The sequence below is a fragment of the Manis javanica genome, chromosome 6, assembly GCF_040802235.1.
Source record: "Manis javanica isolate MJ-LG chromosome 6, MJ_LKY, whole genome shotgun sequence".
Taxonomy (NCBI): domain Eukaryota; kingdom Metazoa; phylum Chordata; class Mammalia; order Pholidota; family Manidae; genus Manis; species Manis javanica.
Genome location: NC_133161.1, coordinates 97,695,153 through 97,716,073, shown reverse-complemented (window position 1 = coordinate 97,716,073; position 20,921 = coordinate 97,695,153). Strand labels below are relative to the sequence as shown.

Genomic DNA, 20,921 nt, shown 5'->3' with positions numbered 1-20,921 from the left:
ACAGGGCAGACAAGGGCAGAACATAGATGTCCCAGCTCACCAGCCAGGCAGGTGGGTAGGGGCTGGACCCCTCCTATTCAGGCCCTCGACAGTCATGAGGCCGTCCACACTGGGGAGGCCATCTGCTTCACTCAGCCCACCGACTCAAATGCTGTCTCATTCACAGACACACCTGGAATCACGTTTGGGCAAACATGTGGGCACCCAGGGCCAGTCAGCTGCCACATAAGCTATCATAGATGTCTCCTTCCAAAACCCCAGTGAACTGACTTGCATGCCTTCTAGGATGCATGCACCCCTCTCTGGGGGCACCCTGGCTCTAAGAACCACCTCCTTCTGGGCAATCACTGAGAGCACCTGAGACAGGGACAGCAGCCCCCAGGTGGGCAGAAGAACTCAGTCTCTAACCTGGGGTTGAATCACCCCACATTGCATTCCTTCGATAATTCACTGTCACCTGGGCATCGAGCACTCTGCATGACAGCATCAGCCGAGCATGAGGATCGCCGAGCGGGCACTCTCCATGCAGAGCTTCCTGTCCAGAAACAGCTCATGGGCAGGGTCTGTGCTGACCCACCTTTGAGAGGCAGTGGAGCCTGGGGCGGGAGCACAGCCCCAGACAGGCGGGGAGGACATAGGCACACACTCCCACTGTGGGGTGACCGGACACGGAGGGGAGGGTCTCTCTGGAGGCTGGGGTCTGGCCCAAGCAGGCATATGGCAAATAGGAACTGCCATGTTGCTACACCACTGCCTGGCAAAGGTGGCTGCATCATGCCACACAGCCACTAACTGCTCAAACTCACATGTTGGTGTGATTGTAAATGCAATCAAAGCTGTTGCAAAAATCAGGAATTTTCACTACACATAGACATAGCAAAATGGAAAGCATGCATGCCCCTCAATAGGGAAATCCAGTGACACTGGGGCCAGAGGGGTCTGCAGTCACAGATACCTTGAAGCAAAAGGCCCCATTTTCCTGGGTCTAGCAATGTTTTGCTCTATTTTTGAACAAGGAAGGAAATGAGGTGGCAATTTCTATACTTGGGAGGAAGACGCAGGTGCCTCACTGGTAGGATGGAAGCTCTTTAGCCTGCAAGTGAGCCAAGGGCCTGCAAGTGAACGGTGTGCTCAGGGTCGGGAGGACATCCTCCTCCTTGGGTACCACTCAGTGGTGTGGTGCTCGTCATGCTGCACAGGGTCTGTGCTGCAGGCAGATGGCAGCTCCCAGACCACTGGTGCTTTTCTACACAGAAGATATTCTGAGCCCTCCTACCCTAGGTCTATCAGAAAAGCCCCACTCATAGGTTCATGGGAAATCCTGGCAGCTGCGGAATGAGTTAGACTTGTGGCTGTGTTCCCAGCACCCAGCATGGATTCAGCACCCATCCTATGCCACTTCCCTCCTGACCTCCCCTGATCTGACAAGAGCAGGTTTCCAAGGGGTGGTGTGTGTGACATCAGTAAGACTCAGCATGTACGAGTTCTCCAGCCAGTTCCAATCTCTGGCACTTAGTCCAGCCCTCGCCCTGCCTATTATGTGGAAATAGTGCCCACCAGCCAGGTTGAAGAGTTAAACAACCCTGTGAAGATCTGTTTCTGGACAAAGGTGTCATAGAAATTACATATAGAAGCAATGGAAAAACCAGACAAGACACAGAAAACAGCAACTTTACAAACACTGGACACAGGGCAGTGAAAGACCATGTCCATGAGAGATGCAGGTGAGAGAGGGCCTAGCATACAAGAGGGGCTGGGGGTACCAGCAGTATCCTGGGGATGCAAACAAAGTTGAGGGAGAAGCTGCGGCAGCCACAGCTCACAGGTGCTGGAGATTAGAGGCCCCTGGAGCCTGGAGAGGTACCAGATATTAAATATTGATCAGCCCAGGCGAGGGAGATGGGGAAGCCCACAGCCCACTCAAAGCTAAGAACAGTTCCTCTTCAAGAATACAGCAAGAATAGAAAACCTTATGATTCCCAGGGCATCGATAATGGGCAAAATTAGTCCTGGAATAAATGCTCCTCTGGTTCTTCCTAACACAGGTTAAAGGCAAGATGCTGAAGGCTCAAAGTGCTACCAAGTAACTTATCTGGGTTGCAAAAAAAGGATACAAATATTTGACATTCTGAAAGGAAAAAAGATCATCAACCTAGAATCCTATGCCCAGCAAAAATCTCTCAACCATGAAGGCAAAATAAAGACTTTTTCAGACATGCAAGAATGGAAAGAATTAGTCACCCACAGACACAGAAGATCACCAGAATACATGAGCAAAAACTGGCAGACCTGCCCAAAGTTTGGTACAGTGATGGCTGCAGACTCCAACATCATTCCCTCAAAAACTGACAGTGTCTGGCAGGAAGTCAGTTCCGGTGGCCTGAAGAGCACTGTCTATCAGCCGACTGGACTTCACTGACACCCACAAAACACCCTCCCACTCCACAAGATGTATGTTCTTTTCAAGGGCGTGCAGAACAGATGGTACTGCAATTCTCAAGAAATTTAAAAGCATTCAAGTCATATGAGGCATCTCCTCTGCCCCAGATACAGCTAATCAGAAGTCAACAACAGAAAGATCTCGGGGGATTCCTCAACGAAAGAATGTAATTCTTCATGTCTTTGAGTCTAAAGGAGGAATCAAAGGGAAAATTAGAAAGTTCTTCAAACTAAATGAAAATGAAACCGTGAATCATCAAAATGTGTAGGACTCAGCTAAAACAGCACTTAGGGAGACACTTAAATGCTATGCTAGGGGAGAGGAAAGATCTCTCTCAATTTACCTTAACAAGCTAGAAAATAAGAGTAAACTAAGCCCAAAGTAATCAGAAGAAAATACATAATCAAAATCAGAGTGAATTCCATGAAACAGAAACTCAAAAGTCATAGAGAAAAATCAGCAAAACCAAAAGCTATTTCTTGAGGTCAGCACAATGGCTAACCCTCCGGTCAGACTGATCAGACTGCAGATTCCCACACCAGGAAGGGAAGAGGGGGGGCACCATGACAAATTCTATAAATATTAATGGGTTAGCAAAGGAAGGTTTGAATAATTGTGTGTCAGTAAAATCAATAATTCTCAGAGGAAAACAAAAACTTCCAAAACTACCTCAAAAAAAAAAAAAAAAAAGAGAGAGAGAGAGACAACCTGAATAGTACTTCATCTATTGGAGAAATTGAGTTTTAGTTAAACCCAGTCCCACAGGGTTTCACATCACCAAACATTTGAGGGAGAAAAATACCAATCCTATAAGAATTCCTCCAGAAACTTGAGAGGGGCAGGCTGCTTCCCCACTCATTTTGTGTGGGCTGCCTTCCCCCAGGAGCAATACCTCGTCTGGGCTAGATGTTGTAAGAAAAGAAAACTACAGAACAGTATCATTCTGAATAGAGGTGCAAATATTCCCACCACATCAGCAAATGCAGTCCTACGATATATAAAGTTGGCGCTGTGTCACAACCAAGGGCAGGTGTGCCCTAGGAGAATGAGCTACTGATTTGGTTTCTGAACTCCCCGCACTGCATAAGCAGACCTCCTAAAGAACCATCTTGGAGAGGTGCATGCTTGCCCCCAGCCAGTTTTCTCTACCTCCCCAAGGCCAGACCCTCAACCTCCAAGACTCAGTTGGGTATTGTCCCTAGAGGCTGGTGTCACCATCCCAGGGACTGTCTCACTGCAACTCTACTGTCACTGTGCTGGGACCATTTGAGGCTGACACACTGGCTTCTTTTAGCAGCCTCCAGGTGCCAAGGACAGACACCTTGCAAGGCCTGGAGGCCGGACACCCCGGAAGCCCCACATCCAGGCCTCCTTCCCAAAAGTGCTCATCTTATTAAAATCAAAATTAACATTGCCATCATGATTAACTACTGAGTCCAAAGAGAACAGCTGCACTGGAGCAAAAGCACTCCCGTGGCTACAGGTAAGGAGGTTGAGATCATCGTCACAAGGGAAGAGCCTATCTATCTACTTATGTAGGTTTATATGACCAGCTGGCATCAGTAAATAATTAACCCACCAAATCTTTGGCAATTTTGCAACAGTTTGATGCCCTCTGATGTCTGTGTGACCTACTTAAATATCCAAAGAGCAAAGTCTAGGAATTTCCTGTATTGTTGGGTTTATGGGAAAGTGAGATGGCTTTTTTTGCATCCTTGGAAAAACATGTCACTGTGCTCCGTTTGGAAAACACTCTGCGTGATGCCTGGAGGTTCTCTCCTGGGCTGCCTGGTGGGTGTGGCCAGGGGTGTCATCAGCAGAGCATTCCAGGGCAGGGTGAGTCACCGTGTTAAACACCAAAGGGACACCACGGCCAGGAAGAGCCCTTGCCAGCCCAGAGGCGAGAACATGCCTCCCGGGGTCCCAGCTGAAGAGCCAGCAGCCAGGGCCTGGCCTGCTCCGTGAATGAGAGGCAGGGCCAGTGCCCGGTCAGCAAGCTGGAAACTGGGTCTGCACATGCCCCGCGGAGGGCTCCTCCTGGCTTACCCTGAGGCCACTCTTCGCAAGCTCTGAGTAGTGATTCAGAACTGAAAGGCCTTAAACCAGAGGGGCTTACTGATGGCGGGGGGGCCACATCTCAGGGACTGGCCAGCCTGGTCACCCCAGCTAGCCAGCCAGAGTCAGACAGGACAAGTTCCTCAGCACAACCCACCAAGCCATCAAGTGGCTGCTGCCCTCACCTGGCAGGGCTTCGGCAAACTGAGCCACCAGCATCTCTCTGGGAACCACCTGTGCGGGCCTCTCCCTGGCATCTGCCCTGCCATGGGCCCCCCAGGAGACTCTGCCAACAGGCCCCACACCACCTGCCCTGGGTGGCTCAGGCAGAGGGAAGTGCCAGCAGGAGCTTGGGTATGTGGCTGGGTCCCCCAGCATGGCCACTGCAGGCTGGCCGTGTCCCTCGGCCCAAGGGAATCCTGGCTCTAGCCCTCTCTGTCTCATGTTCTGGGGACTGCTCCCCCAGCCCTGAGCTGGCATGGGGACACTGCACCGTGATGCCCTATGCCCACCCACATTTCAGATGTCCACACATCAAGAGCTGTTGGGACCTCACCCAACTGGAGCGTGCCCTCTGCCCTCTGCTCAGACCGTGACATGTGCTGGGAACACTCCCACCTCTGTCTCAGCCTCCTTGCCGATAGCCAGGGGGATTAGGGCTCCTCTGGGCCACTTCCATGGTGTGTTTCTGGTGGCCCGTGACCATGTGGGCGCTCCCCCATGGGTCCTCCCAGCTGCCCCTCAGCTCCATCACCTCGACTGCCAGCCACCTTTCTGACACTGGGGTGGGATCCTTCCATGCTTGCTTGGGGCCACGGGTCAGCCGTACCCACAGAGAGGCCTGGCCTCTGCCTTTAGGGCTCTGACCCCTGACTGCCTCCCACCACACCTCTGCTGATGGTGCCCTTCCCCATGCACCTTGTTCCCTTCCATCAACACCAGCACCTCATACTCCACAGTTGTCTTGAGCATTGTGGATGCTCAGAGGAGACCCCTGGCTGGGCACTTGCAATGAGCTCATAGTTCGGTGGCCAGGCTCTCGTGATAGTGGCAGCCCTGGTCCCTCCAGGGGACCAGCTGGCATCAAGTTCCCACATGCATGTCTGCACCTGAGCCCCACATCTGCCATGGGGATCTGGGTCTGAGTGGTCCAGACAGCCCACCCTGCCCATAGAGAGGGGACCAAGGGCTCAGATCTCAGCAGCCCCTGCCCACCCACCCAGAATCCATAGCCCAGGTGTGGAGTGAAGACCGGTCAGGCCTGGCTTGGGGCTCCCCTGGCTCGCACGGCAAGTTGGAAGATGAAAACAGAGGCAAATCCACAGGACAGAAGGTAGACCAGCAGCTGCTTAGGGTCAAGGGTGGGAGAATTGGGGTGGCTATTAATGGGCACAGGGCTCTTCAGGCCATGTAAATGCTCTAAAGTGATGGTAAAAGTCGCATTAACTCTGAACAGTGAGAACTGCTGGACTGCAGGGCTTCCCCCAGTGAATCACAGCTCAGGAGGTTTACATAAAAAAGAATAAGCAAATGGTGCTTTTCTGCTGGCACATCCATGTGTGTGCATGCATAGCATACAGACACACAAACCCCACTCACTGAACGATTCTCATGGCTCCAAGGTACACCCTGCCCAGGTGTGCTGTCGGGAGCCCACCCAGCCGGCATCTCTTTTCTGGGTTCATTCAATTAAAGGAAACAACAGTTGCACCTGAGTGGCCTTTGCCTTTTGCCTCTTGCTGTGCAGATGGAGCACCTGGAGGGAGCCAGGGCCGGCCTACTGTGTGCCAGGCCTGCAGTGACTGGGTCAGAAGGGACTGCACTTTATCCTGTGATGGAAAATCTCATGTGTCAGTCTGACTGTCCACAGGGCACCTGGATGGCTGGCCAGTGTGGTTTCTGGGTGTGCCTCTGCACAGTCCTGACCCCAGGACTGGGTTGCCAGCTGCAAGCAAGTGCTCCTGGCATGGGGATGCATCCACCTGCCTCAAACACTGTTCTGACCCCAGGTATCCCTGCTCAGCCACCCAATGGCTGCCTGGCCTCAAGCAGTACACCTCCGTGTCCTGTCCCAGCTGCCCTGCTCCTGGGCTGGCAGTCATTGGCCACCATCTACTGCCAGCCTCCACCCACCTGCAGATGAGGAAACCAAGGGGAAGCCACTTCCCCAGGGTCAAAAAGTTTGCAAGTTGTGCAGATGGAGTTTGAACCTGGCATCCTTCGAATCCATCAGAAAGTCAAAGGCCTTGTGGCCCAAAGGCTGGGGACATGGAGCAGAGACACCAACACTGAGGCCTGTGCTGGGCCCAAAGAGGGTCCCGTCACCATGTGACCATACGGTAGGTGCACTGCACAAACCTCTAGGGGCCCCACCTCTCCCTGAGGCCAGGGCTGAGACCAGCACCATGTTCCATGCCCATCAGGCCTCTGTCAGAACTCCCCAGCACACAAGTTAAAAACACCTGCCTTACCTGCAGGCCGACAGGTGGGCTGTGCAAGATTTGGCATTTTCCGTGACCCTGAAGAGACCCTTTGTCACACCCACCCAGTGAAGGCTAAGTCCCTCTGCACCAATGCCCTTGTCTCTGCTGGGATGCCCTTGTCAATGGGCAAAATCACCAACTGACCCTCAGACAGCTTGTCAGACTCCCCAGACCCCAGGCACTGCCTTCCCACGGGCCCCTTCATCCTCTTCTCTGGCACAGGCCTCTTCCACCTGGGCAGTGCCACCTGGACACCCACTCCCAGGGGCTTCATTGCCACACCCCCCCCAGGCAGAGAGGGCCCATCTCACCTGTGCTGCCCAGAGGTAGTCCAGCCGCAGCTTGACATCCACCTGCCGGGCGTGCAGGGCCAGCGTGCATGAGAACAGCAGGATGGCCATGATTGGCTCGAAGCTGCGCCTGGACATGGCACCACCCCTGGGATGATGAAGGAGAAACCCCATCAGTGGCAAGAACATGACACCTGCCCAGAGTGCCTCCTGAACAGCTGGCCCAGGCCACGGCCACATCTGACCAGGAAACCTGAGGCCGGGCTGGAATTCAGGCCCAAATGCGGAAATGGAGAAGCCACCAGAGTGACGAGCTTCTGAACAACACACCAGCACACAGGGTGCCAGGCACGGGCCTCCCACCTCCACCGCTCCATTGGGGGAATGTATACCTACCCCATAGCCTGGGTGTACCCGCTGAGCTCCAAGACCAGGATGTAGGATGTGGTGAGCATGCACAGCAGAATCATCTTTGGCAAGGAGGAGACCCGCAAGAATATGGCTAGCGGGAGGGTGCCCACGAGTCCACAGAGCAGGGCATGGGGTGCAGACTCGCAGGGCATGGTGGGTAGTGCCGGACTCCAGCCCCGGGATGTCAGGACCACCAGGGACCCATTGGGACTGGAGCCCCAGGCCCAGGGCAGGCAGCCCACCTGGAGCGGGTAGAAGGTTCCGCTAAGAAAACGTAGCTGGCCCTGTTCCCAGCCCCCTGCAGCCTCCCCTCAGACCCATCCAGCAAGAGCGTAGCAGGCCTCCACCCTCAACCTGCTCACACCCTCAAGGATCCTCCATGGAGAGCCCGGAGCAGGAGCCCAGGATGGGGGCAGGGGCCACAAGCCCCACCATCTTGCTCAAGGCACTCACCCCAGGCTGTTGCTCCCTCCACACCACCCTGTTCCTCCCCTTCCACTCTGCTGCTCCTAACTACCTCCTTCCTAGTCTCCTAGTCCTCCCTCCCATCTTCCGCTGATGCTGCCGCTCATCTCCAGTCTGTTCCTCCCTCCTCTATCCTGTTTCTTGTGTCCCCTGTACACTGTGAAGAGGCCGAGTCTCCCTTTACCAGGAGGGGATAGCAGGTCCTCCGCTGGGTGCAGGCCCCCTCCCAGGCCATCTCTGAGCTCCTGTCCCCCCACACCTCACTGCTTTTGCCATGCATAACCCTTCTGCCAGGCAGAGATGCTCACCACATATCCTTGGGCCACAGAGTAGATTAAGACCACAATGAAAATACACAAGACGGTGCGGATCTGAATGGTCAGGCACCCTGGAAAACACTGAACAATGATACAGCATTTTGAAAATAGCCACTTATTATGAAGTGATTCATGTCCACAGTAAATAATCTGGGTGCAGAAAGTGCACAGCAACTGGAATACGCTAGATTCTTGGCCACTATTCATTCTGCACACAGATTTCCTGGCTGTTTTCTTATATTTAAACTCCCGGGTGAAAAAGTTGACAAAATAAAAGAAAAAAACCTGATGCCTTTTATGAAAAAGAGCACACCTTTCACCATCCCCCCACCACATCGTGACTTTGGCACCGAAATTAACTGAAAGGATTAACTGGACATTTTTATAATATCAAAACCTCCTGTCTCAGAAATGGTAAAAACTTCCATTTACTTGTGTCTTCTTTTATATAAATATTAAATAACATTTAAATAAATGCCATCATTTTCTAAACACAGGTTTTTTATGATTTTTTTAAGTTGCTAGAAATTTTATCTTAAGTCTATTTATTCTGAATACAATTTGTGATATTCAGCAAGTGATTTAGTGAATAAAAGTGAGTTCTTTTTAGACTCATACTCCTGAAATTAGCAAGGAAAGCTAAATTAGAGGTTGCAGGAACCTTGCAGACAACACGGAGACTATGCTGGGCCACCCACATGGCTGTGCCTCTTGCCCTCCCACCTGTCAGTCACGATGGCCACTGCCCTGCCCTGCAGGGGACAGCAGCAGCCAGCCTCACTCAGTCCACGCACCAGGACACAGAGGGTGTCCAGCTCAGGTAGCGGGAGTTGGGGATCTGCTTGACGCTCCTGACCACATACTGCTGCATTCCTCTGCTGCATTGCTGGGGAGCACTGGGCACCCAGTGTCCTCTTAGAGAGAAGAGAAGAGCTCTCCGATGGTGCAACAGGCCCTGCTGTTTCATCGTCTTATGCCACTTTCCTCCCTACCTTGACTCATTATAGCCCCTGGACGAGACCATGGATATGGCCATGGGATTCTCACCCCCAGTCACATGAGGGCACAAGGCTCCCTAACTCAGCAAACATGGAGTTAGTGCTCCTGGCCAGGTGGCCTTCAGGAGCCCCAGGCACTGCTGGAATGGGACCCAGCCCCTGGTGCTGCAGCAGAGGTGAGAACGGGACAAAAGGCCCTCCAGCAGGTGGTGACCGGAGGGCTGCTGGCCAAGGCTGGGCAAGGCCAGCCCTGGGTGGGTGGAGGCTGCAGAGGGAGGCTGTCCAGAGCCAAGGCCTGGAATGCTGGCGGGGGCTGCCTGGAAGGGCCAGCAGCGGAGCGAAGCTCAGAGGCACAGAATCACATGCAGCCTACCAGGTTAGACCCACCATTCTCATTTTTGTTGCAAACAGGCAAACAGCAGTGGGTTCCTCAGGAAAATCTGCATCCAGGGACACAACCCACACTCGTGAGTTCTCTCAGTCAATCTCCTCTCTCGACACCAAACACGGTGAGACAGAGACCGTGGGTGTAGTCAGAGTAGGGTGAAGGCCTCTAGAAGAAGACCCCTACCAAAACTCCATATTAAACAATTAAGCAAAGACAGAGTCACATTAATTCTCTAAAATAAAATATCAAACTAGGCATATAAGCATTCTTCAGTAAAGATTAGTTAAAACTAAAAAGTCAGAAATAACCTGGCCTGGAATGTTTGAACATCCCCCAGATAAGAAAGTACCTCAGCATGGCCCATGTCTTGTTTGTATCAATTAAATAAAGCTATTATAAAATTTACTTTAGCCTGCAAAAAGCCCAGTTTATCTTTAACTTTACCCAGATGCTGCTTTTCCTCCTCCAGCCCTAATCAAGTCAATAACTCAGCTCACCTTGAAAGCAAAACAAGTAGCCTTGATTGATTTGCTCCCAAACCAAAAAACTGTTACTCTGAGAAAGGATCAAAGCAGTAAATTTCTTATGTTAACTCTGCAAAATAGTCTGGAAACCTGATAAGAAACTTAGTGTCTCCTTAAAAATAAACATTTAGAGACCATTTGGTGGGTCTGCATCCCTAGCTGTTTGTCTCTCAACCACCTATAAATCCCCTAGACAGTGCACCACCGCAGGCTCTCTTGTCCCCTCCTGGCGTGAGCCAGGAGCTCTGTCTGTCCTCTCACTGTATCTGTCAATAAAAGACTCCCTGGCTCTCCTACCTTGACTGTTTGCTAAGTTCAGTCTTCGACTCCGCGAACAAGAACCCGGGCATCAATGGCAAGCTGCAACTGCTCACACAGTACTCTCTGTAGGTGGCCCCTACTGAGTCACAGATTCATTTGTTCAGTACCATGGGTTGGTTTCCTGCCAGCTGTGTGCCAGCCAGTGCAGTGTCACAGCCCCTGGAGGTGAGAGTGCCGGTGGGAGCTTGCTGCTGGGGCGCAGTGTTTGTGGTTCTCTTGGACATCCCCTCATTTCCTGTAACACCTGCCCCTGGAGGCAGCCAGGAAGTGCACTGCAGTCTCTCTCAGCAGAGGGGGCACATGGCTGTCCCCAGGCACCGATCCCTCCCGTCCTGCCGACAGCACAAAGAATGTCACCCGAGTACCTGATCTCACAAAACCCTGGCTTCAGGGCTACTGACCCCACTGGCCTCCAAGGGCCCGTCTGTGTGACCATCAGCAGGCTGCCTCACCGGGCTGGGCACGCACGGTCAGGGGTGTGGTGTGGGCCAGTGGGATGAAGGGATGCTGTGGCTCTTTGCAACTCAGGACCCTGTCCTGAGCCCTGCTTTAGGGTTCCTAACCCCCTTCCAGCTGTGTGCTAGCCTCAGGGCCCCACCAGGTGAGCAGGAGTTGTGGGTCCTGGCTTGTACCTGCACCTCCACTCAACATGCCACCTGCCCTGGGATTTGGAGCTGCAACATCAAAGGCAAAGATCACAGCCTTCCTCAGGCTGTGCCACCCACTCCCACTACAGGGGCTTGGAGGTGGGCAGGAGCCCCCAGAGCCTCCAGTGTCCTGATCCGTGAACTGCAGCTCAGGCAGTGCAGAAGGGTTCGGACAAGACCCTGTCATTCTCTGAGAAAACTACTCATCTGCAGAGAAATGACTCTGGTCCTGCAATTGGCCCCTGGAGAGACAAGCACCTGGTCATGGACCAAATGAGTTGCCACCATGGGCTGGGTGTCTCCTGGCCAAGGAGCCACAGGTGTGGATGCAGCAGCTACAAGATCAGGCCAAGCAGGCCCTGGAGGCACAGGAAGTTACATGAGGAGGCCCAGAGGCCATGGCCCGACACTCCATGCTGCCCCTCTCTCCCAGTCACACCTGAGGCCTCGCGGGGGGCTGCCCTAGCATCCGTTGATCTGAGGAAGGGGAGGCACAGGCAGGTTTACAGAAGGCTATGCACTATGTGGAGGCACCACCCGTAGTGGACAGTGGCCCTGCTTGGCCCCTCCCAGGCCCCCTGAAGGACAGCGTGAGAGAAATCCTCCCAGGGGCAGGATTCTCGGCACTGCACTGGGCCACTCACTGTCCTGGGGGGACACAAGCCCAACATGAGACTGCAGACCAGCTTGAGGGCTTCAACAGTGGTTTGCTGGACAGTCAGGAGCCTGGAAGCAGCATGATGGGACACTGATAACAAGGAGGTCTGGGGCACGGCTACATGGAAGACCTCCAAGTGGTGGAAAACATGGCGATACCTGTGTTCTATCGGAATGCCCAGAGGAGACTGATAACCAGTGGACAGGGCAGCCTTTTCTGGGAGCTCAGTCAGCCTGTTTCCCCAGCCACCTTGTCACTGCCCAAAGGGCTCATGAACAAAGTGGTCACGGTGGCAGAGATGGAGGCGATCATAGGCTCAGCAACTTGAACTCCACTCACCATGGCCAACCTGGCTACAGGCACCCACTCAGAGACCCAAAGGCCATGGCCCCTCAGAGACCAGCACTGAACCCCTGGCATGGCACCCTTCCCAAATGGGAGACAAAGGGGACAACTTCTGGGAGATGCCGTCCATCCTGGCCAGGGTCACGGCACAGCCCCATGCAGGCAGCCAAGCCCTGCCTCTCTCACTCTTGTGGTCAGTGGCCGATTGGCCACATTGAAACACGTCCATCACAGGAAGGGCAGCACCCATGGAGAGAAGCACTGTGGACATGGATTTGCTGTGCCCACCCAGAGGCATCTGAAAGATCCCACCACAGACACGCAGAGTGCCTGTCCTCCCCAATTCAGCGAGTGAACGTGGCAGTGGGTGCATGCTGATGTAATTCACTGGCTGTACCCCAGCCCGGCCATCCTGAACCAGATGGCATCACAGAACACAGAAAAGGCTTATGAAGACAGTCATGGTGCTAAATGAATGGCAGTGTCTGGCGGGGCTGGGGTAGTGTCCTCCAAGACTCACTTATGTACTAAACCAGCGTGCAACACAGGCGGTCCTGGCTTTGCATGGTCCTGCAAAGGACTGTGCAAACTGAAATCCAGGATCCTTAAAACCTTTTGTCAAAACATAAAAACCTCTCTCACTGTTGGTTATAAATGTATAGAAAAATAAAAAGCAATGAAACTAGTGTGTACCTGGCATACTTGTGATGGGCGTTAGAGAGTCCCTAGGACTTCTCCTAGTTCCTGAGCCAATGACCATGATGAGGCACTGCCTCTGGGATCACACGGTGTCCCAAGTCAAAGGGGTTTGCAGATGTGACTTGTTTCCTGATCGCCTGACTGTGCGTTACTCAGAGAGGATGATGGAAGATACAGTTCATCCACTCCAGACCTGTAAAGGCCGCAGGGCAAGACCTGGGAGGACTCCACATGCTGTGGCTGGCGTGGAGCTGGAGCAGACCACGTGCAAGATGGGAGAGCAGCCACTGGGCACTGGGACTAACAGTCCTACAACCGCTCAGAACTGGATACTGCCCACAGCAGTCTGAAGGAACCTCAAAGTGGGCTCCTCTTCAGACCCCCCAACAAAGCCCACAGCACCTTTACTTTAGCCCCATGGTGCCCAGAGCCAGAAGCCAGCTAGTAGAGCCCGACCTCTGACCTCCAGAGCTGCAATCACTTGTCAGGCAAGGACAGAAAGAGAAGACAGAGGGTGGAAGCGTAGTGCTGCCATAACAAACCCAAGGTGGGGCTAGCATGGGCCCAGCAGTGGGGCAGGCGGGAGACAGTGTGCCCAAATGGCCATGGCTGCTGCATCACACCCATCCCCTCCTCTCCTGCCCCACAGAGTTCCAACCATCAGAGACGGAAGTCGGCCCTGCAACAGTGGAAGGCCAGTCCCTGCAAGGATCTTGTCCACATGGGAGGGAGGCCACGGAGAAGGAAGCATCCTGGTCCTTTTGTGGGAGATGCCAGAGAGGCATCCTCCCACCCTGGACATGCTGGTGGACATGCGGGGACCTGCTGACGTCTCTGGGCCACCCCACAGAAGGCCGGCCTGGGGCTGAGGATGCCCACACAGTTGGGAGGACCAGGGAGAGGCAGGCCAGTGGAGAATGCCGTTGCTGGGTACAACCAACCGTGGTCCCTTCCTGCCTCTGGGGTTCCAAGAAATGTGGACCAACAAATTCCTTTCCCTTAGGACCTTCTGAGCCAGCTATTCTTTTACTCACAAAATAAGAGGTCGCCAACGGTACCCCAGTGCAGGGGCCCTGCCTGCCAGCCCCCAGGTGTTACGATCCTCTTCACTTGGTGATAAATATCTAACCCTACAAATATATTTGAGCAAATCCATAGGAGTTCAAATGTCTTGCTGAAGGTGAAGTAATGGTGATCATGAGGCCTAGCATGGGGCTGGAGCTCGCCACTGAGTTCCTAGAGGAGGAGGGATGCACGACTTACAGGCAGTGGTCCTGTTTTTAAGACTGTGGCCTACTTCTTTGCAGTTAATTTGGGTAATGCTTATCAGTTCTTTATCACGGAGATATACACACACACACACACACACATATACACACATATATAATACGTAATAATATGTATTACATATATATTATATACATATGTATATGTATATAACACATATATATCTCCATAGACAAAAAAAAGGGTATGAAAAACAGTTTCTCATAATACAGAAAAATGATAGCTGATCTGACACAAATAGGGAGAAATTCCCCTGGAATGTGACCCGCAGTCAGTCACACGTGGCCTGGCTGCAAACGGCAGGGACGCTGTTTGACAAAGCCCCACGGCATGGCCAGGAAGCTCAAAACACAGCTGGGGATGCAGGGCCAGGAGACACCTGTGCCCCGCAGAGAAGAGAAGCTGGCAGCAGAGCACATGGTGGCCAGGACACAGCACGGGCAGGAACTGTGGTAGGCACAGCGGGCTGGCCGCCCAGGTCTGGTGTGGGTGCTGTTGTTCAGACAACCCTATGGTCACCTCTGCCTGCCACCACACTCCTGGATGTGTGCTGGACCTGGTGAGGTTGGGGGCCACAGGAGCTGGGCGAGGGGCCGGTGCTTGGAGGCTTGTCCAGCATCCAAGTGAGAAGTGTACCCTGTGGCCCACAGATACACAAGACCGACTTCCTGGAGACCCTACCTACAGCTGACGTGGGCTGGTACTCCCATTAGTCCCTCTTCCTTTCTTCTCACAAAAATGATTTCACTGCCCCAAGTGAGCTGCAGCTTGAAGTTTAATGCTTACTCCTTACTATGCCAAATAATCAACTTCAGGGAGCGACGGGGCTGACGCAAGGGCTGGAGCAGTGGGAGGGGCAGCAGGAGCCTGGATTTGTCCCCAGGTGGCTGTCCTCTGAGCTGCTGAGGCTCCAGCCCCAAGGTTTTCTAACTTCGCAGTCACTGTTGTTCCAAGCTGTCTAGTTTAAACCCAAGTCAAAAAGCTCCTGCAAACCTCTCCAACTCTGCCACCACCTGCAGGTGGCTCTGGGGTCTTGGGGCCCCTCTTCTATCCCTGGCCTGGGCAGCAGCAGAGAGGAAGCCCAAGGTGAGACCTGCACGCCCTCTTCCCTCTGCCTTCACTCAGAGGACCACAGTGTGTGATGGGGACAGTGGGTTCTAGCTCCAGGGAGGCAGGTGGAAAATGAGGCTGAAATGCTCCATTAGCACCAGACCTGAGTGGGAAGAACAAGGGGCTTATCTAGGCCCACTGGCACCATCAGGCCACACACACTCACATCCCCCGGAAACAGCAAGCCCTGGGGAGCATGGAGCCCCAAAGAATGAAGTGCACCCCAAACCTGCAGATTTCCAGGGACAGTCCAGCACCCACACCCCTGGCACCCCTCACTGCGCCTCCTCTGGCCCACCTGGGTCAGCCAGCCACCATGCACCTGTCCAGGGCCCCATCCCAGAAATGCCCTGGGTTTGGGTATGGCCTCTGCAGAGTCCCCATGTCCAGCTGACCCTGCTCTGCCCCCTTCAGCCCCACATTGCCCAGCTCCTGGCCTCTAGGATCCTGGGATTTGCCCCGCCCCTCTGCTTATCCAGCTTCTCTGGTTCTCAGACACTTCAATGGAGCCTCTGCGTACTGCATGCCACCAGCCTCAACCCTCATCCCCACATCACAGAGGGGACAGAGCAGCCAGCAGGTCCCAGCAATGGGGGAACCAGTTAAGATGGTGAAGGTTCTGGGTGGCCACAGAGCTGCCACAGCTGCCCAATGCCTTGGCGGTGGTGCCTTCTGCCATCAGGACAGTGCCCTACACAGGTGACATCAGGGACACCTCGAGGACCCAACCCATACACGTGCGCAGCTGAGCCCACTCACGTCTGCCTTCCTCCTGGGGCTTGTGCCCTGACCCTGCCATCCACTCCCTAGTCTCCTGTACACACACCAGGTGGACGCTCAGTGAGAGCAGGGCTGCTGATGACATGACAGCCACACGTTAGACTCAGAACTGCTGTGTGTGGCCCATGAACCAGGATCCAGGTGCCCCTCCCACTCTGCGTCCGGAGGCCTCTGCCAGGAGAAGGGTGTCCCCTGGCACTGAGTCCCAGCACTGTGGGTGAGAGTGGAAGGCTTCAGAAATTAGTATCCACTTGTCATACTTTCCACTGAAGTTATGTGAATAAAGCAACCTTTTTTGAAATGGGAAATCTCAGCTTGCCAAACCAAATGTGACTCTGGCACATCGGAGGCTGGAAATATGGTTTGAATAAATAGCACTTTTTTTTAATTTAAAAAATCAAGAAGCAACCCATGAATAGCAAAGTTAATAAAACTAGATTTAACTTTTCAAGATTTAGAACAGCAGTGGAACAGCCGGTGCTCATTTTTTTTGTCCCTATTAATCACCTAACCCTGTGTCCATGGGGCACTCTCCCAAAACTCTGAACAGCACCCTGCACACAATGGGCTTTATGAACTCCTGCTATATAGGAACTTTTTCTACCTGCCAGGAGGGCAAGGGCATGAACTTCCTCCACTGCCCACCTGTCCTGCCCAGAGGGCAGGCAGAGGCCACACACACACGTACCTGTCCAGGTGATGTGCAGGTATAGGACATACCATGTATGTACCTGTCCAGGTGATGTGCAGGTACAGGACACACCACACATGTACCTGAAGCAGGTGATATGCAGGTGCAGGACATACCACAAATGTACCTATCCAAGTGATGTGCAAGTACAGGATGCATCACGCATGTACCTGTCCAGGCGATAGGCAGGTGCAGGGCACACCACAAATGTACCTGTCCAGGGATGTGCAGATACAAGACATACCACACATGTACATGGAGCAGGTGATGTGCCAGCACAGGACACACTGCATACATACCTGGATCCGAGTGATGTGCAGATACAGGACACAGGACACCAGGAAGCAGATGCAGAACACCAGCAGGAGCAGGACAGCCACACTCCTAGGACAGAAGTTGTGCTGTCACTGTGGGTGGGTGAAGTGTGCCTGAAAGGTACCTAGGAATCACCCAGTCCTACCCCACCAGGTCCCCTACCCACTTCAAGGGTGGGGCCCTTCTCATGTCCACCCCAAACTCCACCTGCCTGCTCTCTGCAGTCCTGTGAACTTTCAGGAAACCTTCTGTCCTTCAGGAAGGGCTGCAGCCTGGCTGCTGACACTGCCCTCTTCCTAGGTTCCTCTAGAAAAGCTTCCTTCCCACACCAGGCCTTTGGGTGGTCACCCTGTTCACCATGTCTGGGGAGTGGGGCAGCTTCCTTAGGTTTCTGGAGACTCAAGGGAGGCGTACGCCACTGCAGCAGCTAATTAAGAAAGTGGAATGTCTGGAGATATTCTGGGGTCTTCCCAGAATAACAAAACAAAACACAAAAAAACCTGCCAAACTCACTTTGAATTATTTTAAATTATTATAATTTTCTTCATTTCCAGAGGCCATTTTTTCTCATTCTAATGTTTCTGAGAATGACATGCATGTAGAAACCAATGTGCATTTTCTCCCTCAAAAGTTGTCCTGCAGTCAGTGGTCATGTTGTGTAGATGGGGACACTGAAGTTACATGGTGTCTTAGAACTGCGCAAATTAAAAGTTAAAAACTGAGAGTAAGCCATCCCCCACATGCCATCGCTTGCTAACCTAGTGACCTGGGTAAGTGGGTGTAAGGCTCTCATCTGCCCAGCTGCTAGGCACCAAGAAAAGATGGCCCTGAGAGGGAGAGGAAATCCCAGTGACCTTCTGGTCTGACTGATGGACATGGAGCGACACTTACTGTGGGATTATCAGCAGGTAGACAAGGCCAAATGAGGCTGCCAGGATGAGGGCAAGCACGACAGCGCTGGTAAAGTACTCATCCTGAAGCTGGTGGTACTGGGAACAAAGAGGGCTGTCAGGGGCTGCTGGCCATGTCTCACAGTCTCCCCAGGCCACTGGGCTGCCAAGGGCCTCTGCAGCACGTGGCCACATCTACAGTGCCTCCAGGATCCTGGCTGTGCCTAACGCCCAGTCAATTACCTTTCGCTCTCGCTCAGCCTGCTTGTACTTCAGTGTGAAGAAGTTCAGGTCTGCCATCTCCAGCTCTGTCTGGCGAGCTTCTAGGAGGCGGCCGATGTACCTGTTCACGCGAGTGCCCGGGGTGGTGTAGACGACATTTGTAGAGAAAGACAAGCGGTTTCTGAGTTTTTCTGAGGCTGTTCTCAATGCTCTCCGCTGCAGGCATCACGGAAAGAAAGGTACATTGTCAAATTTCCACTTTGGAACAGAAGACCTTGCACACTTCTTCTGGTCTGTCTCTTTATCCACTGCAGCGTCTGGAGGCCCAGCGTGGGAATCTGAGATGTAATCATGTCTCCACTGGCTGCTGGCAGTGACATCTCAGGAGTTAGCTCATCATCAGTGCAGGGGTTCCATCACACAACATGGATGTGCCGGCACCGTGGAGAGTTTCAGGACCCCATTTGCATGCAGTGAGGGGATGGTGCTCAGCACAGAACAATGAAACAAAAATGGATTCTTTGAAAATATCATTAAAATTGACAAAGTGAGTGTGGCAAAGGAAAAGAGAGAAAGATACTAATGAATTCAAGAATGAAATGTTATTTCACTACCAGCCCTGCAGACATCAAAAGGATGATAAGGAAATACTATGAAAAACAGTACACACATAAATTTGACAACCTTGATCAATGATTGCTCCTCAAAATACATAAACTACCATAACTCACACAGCATGGAAGAATTAGAATAGTCCCATGATTACTGAAGAATTTGAATTCATAACTGTAAATTCCTGAAAAAGTAATCTCCAGACCCAGGTGGTTTCACTGGAGAATTCTACCTGACAGAAATAATAATTAATTTCTACCAATCTCTTCCAGAAAATAGAAGAGGAGACAACATTTCACAACTCAATTTATATAGTCAATATTATCCAGATACTAAAATCATACCAAGACAGGACAAAAAGGGAAACTACAAGTCACATGTCTCATGAATATTGACACAAAAATCCTTAACAAAATATTAGCAAATATAAGTGTACATTATGACTGTTTCTAGAGATGCAAGGCTATCTAAATACTTAAACACCAATTCAGTCTACCATATTAATGCCATACTAACCTCCATACAGACAATCCCATGGTTTTATCAATTGATACAGAAAAAGTATTTGACAAAAGTCAATACCCATTCATGATAAAATGATCAGAACCTAGGAATGGAGAACTTCCCCAACTTGATGAAGAACATCTACAGAACTTCTACAGAACATCTACAGCTAACCTCATAGCTACTCATAAAAGACTGAATGCTCTCCCTCTATGATCTGGAGTAAAGCAAGTATGTTTGCCTCACCCTCCTATGCAACATAGTACTAGAAACCCCAGCCAGTGCAATAAGGCAGGAAAAGGAAATAAGAGGCAAACAGATTGAAAACAAATATAATGAAACTATCCTTACTTGCAAATGACATTATGGTCTACATAGAAAATTCTAAGTGTTGGCATAAATTCTAGAAGAAATATTATCACAGGATACAAAATTTTTAAAAAATCAATAGTATTTCTTTACACTAGCAATGGACATGTAAAGATGGAAATTAAAATTTAGTACATTTATAATCACTGAAAAAATAAAACACTTTGTGTAAATATAACAAAACATGTACAGAACTAGTATGCTGAAAACTATGTAATGCTGATGAAAGAAATCAAAGATCACAATAAATTGAGAGACATACCATCCTCATGGATGAGAAGACACATTATAATTAAGATGTCAATTATCCCCATATTGATGCACACAGGTTTAACATAATTACTATCAAAATCTTAGTAGGACATTCTTTATAGATAAGCTTATTCTAAATAGTAAGTGGAAAAGCAAATAGACTAGAATAGCTTGTTTTTCTTAAAAAGAATAAAGTAAGAGGAATCAATTTCCCCAGTTTTTTAATGACTTACATTACCTACATTAATCAAGACAGTATGGTGTTGCAGACGGACAGACACACAGGTCTGTGGACCAGAACAGAGGGCCCAGAAATAGCCTCATACAAGTATGGCCAACTGGTTTTTGACAGAAATGCAAAAGCAATTCAATGGAAGGAGAGCTTTTCAGCAAATGATGCTGGAACAACTGGACATCCACAAGCAAAAACATTAACTCAAAATGGATAGGTTTAACTGTAAAACATGTAACAGCATAAACTGTTAGAAGAAAAAGTGAAAATCTTTTGGATTTGGAACACAAAGAGTTCTTGGAGATGACACCAAAAATACAGTTTACAAAAAGAAAAAATCAATAAAAGGGACATCTTCAAAATTAAAAACATCTGCCCTGTGAAAGATTCTGCTCAGAGGATGAAGAAACAACTACAGACCAGGAGAAAATATTTGCAAATCACATCTCTGAAAAATCTAGAATTTGTTAAGAACTCTAAAAAATCAACAGTATGAAAACATCAAGTAATCCAATTAGAAAGCAGACAAAAGACACAAAGAGACATTTCACTGAGAAAGAAGAGAAAATATTGAAGAAATTAAGCACTCAAAAAGATGTGCAAATGATTAGCCATC

The 20,921-nt window shown here is 51.2% G+C and overlaps 1 protein-coding gene across 3 annotated transcripts in view; it reads right to left on the bottom strand.

The window, feature by feature from the left end:
• ADCY1 (adenylate cyclase 1) overlaps window positions 1–20,921 on the bottom strand; it is a 91,725-nt gene that overhangs the window by 19,869 nt on the left and 50,935 nt on the right. For all 3 annotated transcript variants that reach the window (XR_012132411.1, XM_073239113.1, XM_073239112.1), the window contains exons 9-14: window positions 18,358–18,552; window positions 18,116–18,213; window positions 17,209–17,293; window positions 8,453–8,542; window positions 7,665–7,921; window positions 7,290–7,416 (exon numbers count right to left, since the gene is read on the bottom strand). Coding sequence is in view for 2 of the 3 variants with exons in the window: in XM_073239113.1 (XP_073095214.1) it covers window positions 7,290–7,416; window positions 7,665–7,921; window positions 8,453–8,542; window positions 17,209–17,293; window positions 18,116–18,213; window positions 18,358–18,552 (852 nt within the window). In the remaining variant the exon portion in view is untranslated. The remainder of the gene's footprint in view (window positions 1–7,289; window positions 7,417–7,664; window positions 7,922–8,452; window positions 8,543–17,208; window positions 17,294–18,115; window positions 18,214–18,357; window positions 18,553–20,921) is intronic.